Consider the following 8,699-nt stretch of genomic DNA (forward strand, 5'->3'; position numbering starts at 1 on the left):
CCTTCAGCGTGCTCCCCTCGCCACTGCGCACATACACCTCCTCTTGCCCTATGTTTGTGAAGCTTGATCCAGCGCAGTCAGGCTTTAAATACAAATGGATCGAAGTCAGGGCTCCTTACTTCCTGGTGTTAATCAGTTCTGGCTTTTACCCCCGTGCTAGAGGCTTCAGCTTTCAATAGGTTCTGACAGATGGTGGCCCCTCAGGACGCCACCCTGCCTCAGTCTCCTGTCGTGAGGCAGAGGGAGCACTGGTTACCGTATTTGTAGTCGTGAGAGACTGGAAGCAGGCAGCACCTGCAATCATGGGGGCTTTTGTTGCATCGGTTGAATGAATGAATGAGCTGGTGCTTCATTCTCTCGGTACTCGCGTGGCGCCTGTGCCGCATGTGAGGGGCAGCAGTGAGCAGAGCGGGAGGCCCACCTCGGGTGCCCGCTTGAGTCTGAAGTAAGGCTCCTGCCGAAAACCAGAAGCGTAACCACATTCGGAATGTGGGTCTTTAAAAACTCTTGGTTCTCCTGGTGGGGGAAGGGCACTCGGGGCGGAGCACGTACCTGCTGGGCGCAGGTGTGCGCCTGCCCGGGGCAGAGTGCGCCTGGCACAGAGCTGTTGTCCACCTGCGGGATTTCTTCGTGAAGTGTTTATTTCATTCTTGTTCCTCTTCCTCTCGGGCGCTGCTTCTCCCGGAACTGGAGGGGACGCTGTATGCCGGGCCAGTACTGGCCGCAGATGTGCGTACTGCGTGGCATTTCCCCAAGTCTACTGTTTTCGCCTTCTGACCTGGTTTACGTTCCGTTTATAGCACAGAAGTTGGCGTGCGTTATGTGCGTATTATTCTAATACTTGAAAACCTCGTTCGGAGGACTGAGATAGAAATGGAGGATTTGGGGTGGTCCGGTGGCCAGGTCCCACGCTCCCTTGTGTCCTGAGCAGGGTCCCTGTACAGGAGAGCTCTGCCCAGTGTCCACAGTGCGCTTACTCTACCCGGTTCTCCTTTGGCAGCTTCCGGAGTCCCTCCAGTCTAGGGGCACCTGCTGCATGCTGTGAGGATGCCTGGGCGTCACGCCCAGGGACTTTGTACGTGTACGTGCCTGCCACGCTTTCCCACTTGGCACCAGGTGGGGTTTTTTGTCACGCAAGAAGGTTTTGTTTCTTCTCTCCCATATAGGCAATTGGGGCCCGCATCTCGTGGTGGTGAGAGGCTGCAGCATCCTTAAGTGGGAGCTCGAACTGAAGCGCTGGTGTCCCGGGCTCAAGACCCTGTTGTACGTGGGCAGCCACAGAGAGCTGAGAGCAAAGAGACAGGTAGGTGGGTGTACGCGTGGGATCGCATCGCACAGGATGCTCTGGGTCTGTGGAAGGGCCAATTCTGGAGTGTCAGGCGAGCCTTCCCGTGGTTCCTGATTTGGAACCCCCTGAATGTACAGACACCCCGTGAGAAAAGCCCCTGCGCAAACGGCACCCCTGTGCCCAGCATCAGGGGCCATCCCTTCCCTGCCTCCTGCAGAGCCCTGAGCAGCACAAGGCCGGTGAGAGCTCGTGCCATGTGCACCCTGAGTCACGTGCAGTGAACACTCGCTGGGGCTCTGTTGACACACAGGCCAGCTCCCGGGACGCCCGCCCCGTGCCGTGTAGCACTGGATCCTGAGTGAAAGTGTACAAGGCGGCACTGCTTTTCACTGAAGCTAACGCTTTGCTTCCTCGTTAGACCGTGGTGTTGAGTAGTAGTGCTCACTGGAAAAGCGAGTGCTCGGGGACATGTTCTCTTACCGACTGGTCGGTAGCTTGTTTTTAAAAAGCCTGTGATGCAGTTGGTTGCGGCGTGGATGTCCTAGTGCGTTGCGTGCGGTGTCCCCGCAGATGATGTAAAAGTGGTTCTCTCCGTGGTTCTTCGTGGTGACCTTTCCTCTGGGACCAGTTTAGTGCCTCACGGCATCTTTAAGGGCGTCTGTGGCACCTTAGCTCTCAGAGCAAGAGGTCGTGAGGCTGGGCCCGGCCACGCTGTGGGCGCTGGTGGCAGGCGGTCCGGAGGACCAGGGTCGTGGGATGGGGCGCTGGGCCGTGTGCCCGCAGGGGAGGCGTGTGCTTGAAGCCGGGCTTCTGTGCTGCAGGAGTGGATGGAGCCCAACAGCTTCAACGTGTGTGTCGCACCCTACAAGCAGTTCTTCAGAGGCTGCGCGTCCTTCTCGCGTGTGCGGTGGAGGTGCCTCGTCATCGACGAGATGCAGCGGGTCAAGGGCATGACCGAGAGGCACTGGGAGGCCGTGTTCACTCTGAAGAGGTCAGACCCTCTCCTGCCCCAAGGGTTCTGGTTGGGTGACATAGAGCACGCGGGCGGTCGCAGATGCAGACTTGCCCGTTGGCCGCGCGGGGTTCCCTTCCCCTCGGCGGGTGAGTGTGGCCGCGGGGCCCAGGGCGCGCGCGCGCCCGAGCTCCAGGACGCCACCGTGCCTGTCCTTCTGCGACCTCGGGGGCGGTGAGCCAGCTTCCCAGGTGAGGGCTCAGCCGTGGCCTCTCCTCACAGCCAGCAGCGCCTGCTCCTGATGGACGCGCCGCCGCACAACACCTTCCTGGAGCTGTGGACCATGGTGCACTTCCTCATCCCCGGCATCTCCAGGCCCTACCTGCACCCGCCGCTCAGGGCCCCGAGCGAGGAGAACCAGGATTACTACCACAAAGTGGTCATCCGCCTGCACCGGGTGCGCGTGGGCCGCGGTGCCGGGCGCCTGGGGGTGCGGCCGGGTCGTCTCGGGAGGGAGGCGACGGGCGCGCTCGTGTCTTTTCCAGGTGACCCAGCCCTTCATCCTGAGGAGGACCAAGAGGGACGTGGAGAAGCAGCTGACGAGGAAGTACGAGCACGTGCTCAAGTGCCGGCTGTCGAGCCGGCAGAAGGCCCTGTACGAGGACGTGATCCTGCAGCCCGGGTGAGCGGGCCCCTGACCGCGGGGGGCGTGGCCTCTGCCCCGTGCCCGCCCTGCTCCCCGTTCCCAGGCGAGGCCCGCGTGGGTGGCACGCTCCGACCAAGCAGCTCGGGGTGTGACGGCCCGAGGGGTGGCTCGCCCCCTCCTGCGCCGTGGGGGACAAGTGGTGACCGGGACGCCGCCCCGAGGCTGCAGCGCGGGTCTCGGTGGGACTCAGGTGGCCCTTCCTCGCACCGCTGGGCCAGCGGGGCACGGTTTCCTCTTGAGACCGTTGTGCGCGCCACGTCCTCATGTTTACAGAGCTATCAGGCCTGCAGTGAGCCTTCAAGAGATGGCCCTGCCCTTCCTGCCTGTTTGTCCTGCTTAGTTCTGGAAAGTTTTAAGCCAGAACGTAAGCGTGAGTTCTTGCTGCCTGGCACAACATCCTAGTCCCTGACAGGTGGCATCGGTGATGCCGCGGTCAGGTGAGCGTCCAGGGGAGAAGAGGAGCCGTGGAGTCGTGCCCCGGCCGTGCCTCAGCGACCGGCCACGTTCCTCCAAGTCAGGCAGCTCCTTCCTCCGGGTGCTGACTTTGGGTTACAAAGAGCAGGGTCCGTGGAGGGCGTTGGCGTGCCCGCCGCGGGAGGCCGGTCCTCATCTGTCCTTTGCCAGGAGCAGACGGCGCCCTCAGGACGTCTGGGCCGTGGGCGTGCTGGGCTTGCCCTGGTGGGGGATGTTGGTCCTGCCTGCGGACGTGGGACTCTGGCGACCGCAGACCTGGGCCGTTGTGTGGCTTCTGTTCCTCGTGGAGCAGCAGGAAGCGATGGTTCCTTTTCACCCTGTGCACCTCTTTTTCTGTTTCCCTAAATCTGTCAAGTCGAAAAGGAGGTGCTGAGCGCACGTGTGGCTGACTCCACTTTAGTGCCCGATAACCAGCACAGTGTGCTCGCTGCACGTTGATGTGATCATCTGGGGTCCTCGAGTGGGCTCTGAGCTTCGCTTTGGTCACTCTGTGGCAGGCCACGTGTGTCCCTGCTGTCTTCCGGCGCGCCCTCTCCTCGGCACACCTCATGTCCCCTTTCCTGGGAGCCCGGCACACCTGCCCGTGTCCGCCTCTTCCGCTCCGGGGGCTTGTTTCTGGGGTCCTGGGCCTCTCTTGTGCTTCAGCCTTTTTTTCTGAGATGTGTCCTTTGCAGCAGCCCTGTGCAGATAGGGGGCACTTTCCACACCCTCCTTCCCACCCGCCCTCTGCTCTACGGAGCCTGGCATACGGACTGTGTGCCTGTCTCCGCCCTGCGTGGCCATGGCCGAGAACGGCCTGTGTGGGGCTCTGCTGACTGCCGGCACAGCACGCCTGCTGGCCGTGTTCTCCTGCCGCTGCTTCGGTTGTCCCTTGAGTGCCACAGAATTGGTCTCGTGAGGGCGTCCCCAGAGCACCTTTTCTGTAGACTTTCCTGTTCTCAGACCCAGTAGCCTATCACCCTGATGCTCCTTTGGAAGCCTGGCGTCCTCACTGCCACCCGCCCCTCTGTTCCGCTGCCTCTGCTCCTGGGTCTCTGAGGACCAGCCCACCCTCCCTCCCCCACGGCTTCTCCCCACCCTGGAGGTCTTCAGCTGCCGTGGTTCCTGCGTTCGCCTGTGTGTCTGCCTTCTCCGTGGCTGCAGGGCTGGTGCTGGCATCCCCTTGGGGGGTCCCTCCTCTCCTGGGTCAGGTGCTCTCACCCTGGTGCCCACCTTTTCTTCATGGCACTCAGAATGGAAGTGCATCACTGCTGCCCGTTTAGAGTGTCGCCTCCCCTGGGAGAGGTGGCTTGGAGAGCTGCTCGCCCCTCCTACCCTCACTGCTGGCGCTCTGGCCTCCTGGCGGGTTTTGAGAGAGCAGTAAGTGGGTCTGAGAGTCATAACCGCCTGGAGGCCAGTTCGGAGCTGAGGCACTATTAGCCAGGCGTGGTGAGAACGCGTGGGTGCAGTCCACATGGGCATGGCGCACACGCCAACGGCTGTGCTGCTGTTTTCCCCGAGAGCAGAACGCAGGAAGCGCTGAAGAGCGGGCACTTCGTGGACGTGCTGAGCATCCTGCTGAGGCTGCAGCGCATCTGCAACCACCCTGGGCTGGTGGAGCCGCGGCTCCCGGAGTCCTCCTACACGGCAGGGCCCCTGCAGTACCGCTCCGCCTCCCTCATTCTCCAGGCGCTTGACGGAGACTCCTGGAAGGTACGTGTCCTCTTGACATCTGTGGCAGACACCCTTTGGGCCGCGCCAGGTTTGCAAGGTGCTTCTCCCTGCCCTCGGCCGGAGAGGGACAAGCCCGAGTCTGACAGCTGCGGGTGGGGGCGGGGGGGTTCCTCGCACCACATGTTGGGCTGTTTGAGGGGAGCTCGGGGAGTTACTGCAGGTACCTATTGGGGACGCACGCAGGCAGCTCCTAGGCAAGCGCCCATTACAGGCCGTCTCAGGCCTTGGGTGAGGTCTTGCTCCTGCGTGTGCGTGTGTTTACAGGGCCCTGGTGTTCTCCGCACGGCCCCCACCCCACACGCTGGCTGGGGGGCTTTGGGCTGAGTCCCCCTTGGTGGGACAGGCGTAGTCAAGCACTTCCTGCACCGTGTGTGGAATCCACGGGAGGAGCCTGACGGTGTGCCTGGCGTCCCAGGAGCTTGGTGTCGGCCACGTTCTGTTTTCCCTCCCTTGTTCAGCGAGCACTGAGCTCTGCTAGGTGCCAGGCACTTTTCAGGTCACCGAGCAGCCGTGACCAAGACTCCAGTACCCCATCCGCCCCCATCTTTTGTGTTTGTGGCTGGCTCACTTCATCAGGCATCGTGCTTTTAGTTCATCCGTCTTGGGGCGCATGTCAGAATTTCCTTCACACTCAAGGCTGAATGGTATTGCCTCTCAGGTGGGTCGCGGCCCGTTCACCTGGTCGTCCGTTAAGGGGCACTTAGCTTACCTCCACGGTTTGCCCGCTGTGAGTCGTGTTGCTGTGGACGCTCACAGACCAGCTTTGTGTGAGCACGGATTTCGTGTGTCTCGGGCACACGTCTAGGTGTGCAGTTGTGGGGCCACGTGCCTATTCCACATTTAACCCTTTGAGGGGTGGCCAGGCGGTTGGCACGTCCTCTCTGCACGTGCGAGGGTGCGGGGGACTCTCCAGCACCTGCTGTCCGTCCCCCTTGTCAACATGGTGATGGGCACGAGGCGTGCTTCCTCGTTAGAGCACAGGTCGGTGGTCTGCCCCAGCTGGAGACTCAGGCTGCGCTCCCGCCTGCGCGACGCGTGTCTCCAGGGCTCTGGGCCGAGTGATGGGGCACGTGCCGGCCTCTGCTTCCTCAGTACGTGGGGCTGTCTCCCCCCAGGTTCCCCTTGTTGATGAGTGTTGGCACTTACGCTGTCCAGACTCTCTCTCTTCTTCTTTTCCTCTCTTCTGCTGAGTCCGTTCTGTCCCTCAGCACTGCCTTCTCTGTTCCTACTGTCATTGAGATGGTCTTGACTGGGAAACTGAGGCATGCTGTGGTCCAGCAGCCTGCTGAGCCCTCGAATGGCTTTGGGGAGCCTTCCGGGGAGTGTGGCTGACCAGGACCCGGCTGTCCTGTTTGGGATGTGCTTGGGTTTCCATTTTCTCCTGCTTCATGGAGTAAAACTCTTCCCTTTTTCTTTCTAGGAAGCAGATCTCTCTATGTTTGATCTTATCGGCCTGGAGAATAAAATGACTCGTCACGAGGCAGAACTGCTGTGTAAGAAGAAGGTGACGCGGAAAGTCATGGAGGAGCTGCTCACTGCGCCGCTCCCGTCGGTCAGACCCACGGCGCTCAGACTGAAGCCCAGCAGGTGCGTGGCACGGAGCCTGGCCTCCTCCCCGAGGCGACCGGTTGGGTCCTGGGGGGCCCTCGGTCAGCCGTAGGGTTGGTGACATCCCCCTTCCTGGTAGGGCCCAGCCCCTTCACTTCTTAGGGTGTGTGGTGTGAGTTTACACAAGGACCCACACCCACATGTGGCAATGGGGAAGAAACATGACCCTCTTACTGGGTCACCTGCCTCTGGAAGCTGGCCTAGTGTCCTTGGTGTCTGTGGGGGTAGCTCGTTGCACATGGCACATGTGGGCAGTCTGTGGCTTGTCCCTGGGGAGGTCCCTGGGGAGGTCGGACGGGGCAGCCCTATGCCCTTCTAAGAACACCCTGGTCATGGTGGTTCAGCAGCACTGTGGTGTGGGGGGGGGCTGTGGGGAGGAGGGGGGGACNGTCTGTCCAGTGCGTGCTGTGGTGGCCGCCGTCTTGGGCAGTGCGTGGCTGGGGGTGGGGGGACCCGGGTCTGGGCAGAGGGCTCCGGCCCTGACCTTGACACAAGGACCTCTGAAGGACATCCGAGCTGATTTTGCAGGTGCCACATGGCTGGGAGGGCAGAACACGTTAGATGATGAAGTAGAAGCAAGTGGTTTAACGCAGGTTAAATCTAGCAAGTTGGAAATACGCAAAATCGCGTGCTTGCGCTGCAGACGAGAAAGAAGCAAGAAAACAGGGAACTTAGGGAGAAAGGGGCCAGTTCTGCAAATTGGCACCTATTCTCATTGCCTGTGGTGCACCTGCCTTGCCCGGGGACTCAGAGCCCACCACCGTCTGCCACCCTCCCTTAAACACATGGCGGACCAGCACAGCTGCCGGTCTCAGGGCCACCCTGGCTTCGTGTCGTGGCTTTCTCCTGGCTGCCTCTCGCTGCGGCCTCTCGCTGCGGCGTTGCACAGGGCTTGAAAATCTAGATTTCCCGCTGTTACAGTTTTTCAGGTAAAAGGAACATAAAAGCCTGTCTCGTGCAGTCGCCGCGGGCGTGGTCCCCTGTTGTGGTTTTATCCCGTCGCATTCAGGGCGCCTGTACTGCTTCCACTGTGACCTGTGCTGCCTTGTCACCTGACTATTGGAGGTGGCTCCCCCCAGCCCCCGCTCTGTGCACACCCTGAGCAATAGTATCGTGGTCTCTGAACGTTAGATGTGCACGTTCACCCTGTGTCCCGTGACCTTAGGGAAGATGGTGCCACTTTGTGTCCTGAGGGTGATTGACACCTCCCCATGCCTGTGCTGAGCTCGCTCCAGCTGCCCCGGGTGTGGGCCTGTCGTCATCTTGGGGGCTTGGGGGGCACCTCCGCGTCTCAGCGGCACAAATGCCTTCTCGCCAGGTTGTTTCAGCCCGTGCAGTACGGCCAGAAGCCCGAGGGTCGCACTGTGGCTTTCCCCAGCGTGCACCCGCCCCGGACAGCGGCTTCCGCTGCAGCCACCGCCACTCCTCAGGGCCACGTGCGAGGACGGCCACCGATCGCTACGTTCTCTGCAAATCCAGATGCGAAAGGTAGGCCTCGCATGCTGGCGCGCCCTCCGTGAGACCGTGGGTCTCTGTGGATGCAGTTCCTCGGCCTCCCTGGCCCCCTCCGGACGGGCGGCCGTGGCTCTGGACTGGAACCTGGCTCTGCCGAAGACCTGCGTAGCTCGCCTGTGACTTTCAGGCTCTTTGGTTTGTTGAAACTGGAGTTTTCCCCCCTGAACAAGACGTCACGGTCTTGGTTGAGTCGCTGTGGGCGTGCTGACACACAGGTGCCCTGGAGAAGGCTCTCGTCTGCGTGAGGAAGCGCGGGTGCAGGGTTGTGCNTTAGGTTTCTCTCCCCCTGTAGGCCGCACCCCGCCCTCTCTTCAGGGAGGGCTTCTCCCTCCAGAGACGGTAGGAGATGTTTGCTCTGCTCCTCTGAGATTCGGGTTTAAAACATTGCATTTCATGAAGAGCATCTAACGGCTTTGCACAAACCAACCTTATCGATTGCAGCG

General features: G+C 61.3%; 1 protein-coding gene across 6 annotated transcripts in view; it reads left to right on the top strand.

The window, feature by feature from the left end:
• The window catches only part of EP400 (E1A binding protein p400), a 97,764-nt gene that overhangs the window by 42,795 nt on the left and 46,270 nt on the right, over positions 1-8,699 (top strand). For all 6 annotated transcript variants that reach the window (XM_077763566.1, XM_077763561.1, XM_077763563.1 and 3 more), the window contains 7 exons: positions 1,167-1,303; positions 2,110-2,279; positions 2,523-2,697; positions 2,786-2,922; positions 4,926-5,112; positions 6,554-6,720; positions 8,060-8,229. In XM_077763566.1, coding sequence (XP_077619692.1) covers positions 1,167-1,303; positions 2,110-2,279; positions 2,523-2,697; positions 2,786-2,922; positions 4,926-5,112; positions 6,554-6,720; positions 8,060-8,229 — 1,143 coding nt within the window. The remainder of the gene's footprint in view (positions 1-1,166; positions 1,304-2,109; positions 2,280-2,522; positions 2,698-2,785; positions 2,923-4,925; positions 5,113-6,553; positions 6,721-8,059; positions 8,230-8,699) is intronic.

Source organism: Crocuta crocuta, unplaced genomic scaffold (genome assembly GCF_008692635.1).
Source record: "Crocuta crocuta isolate KB4526 unplaced genomic scaffold, BGI_CrCroc_1.0 scaffold114, whole genome shotgun sequence".
Taxonomy (NCBI): domain Eukaryota; kingdom Metazoa; phylum Chordata; class Mammalia; order Carnivora; family Hyaenidae; genus Crocuta; species Crocuta crocuta.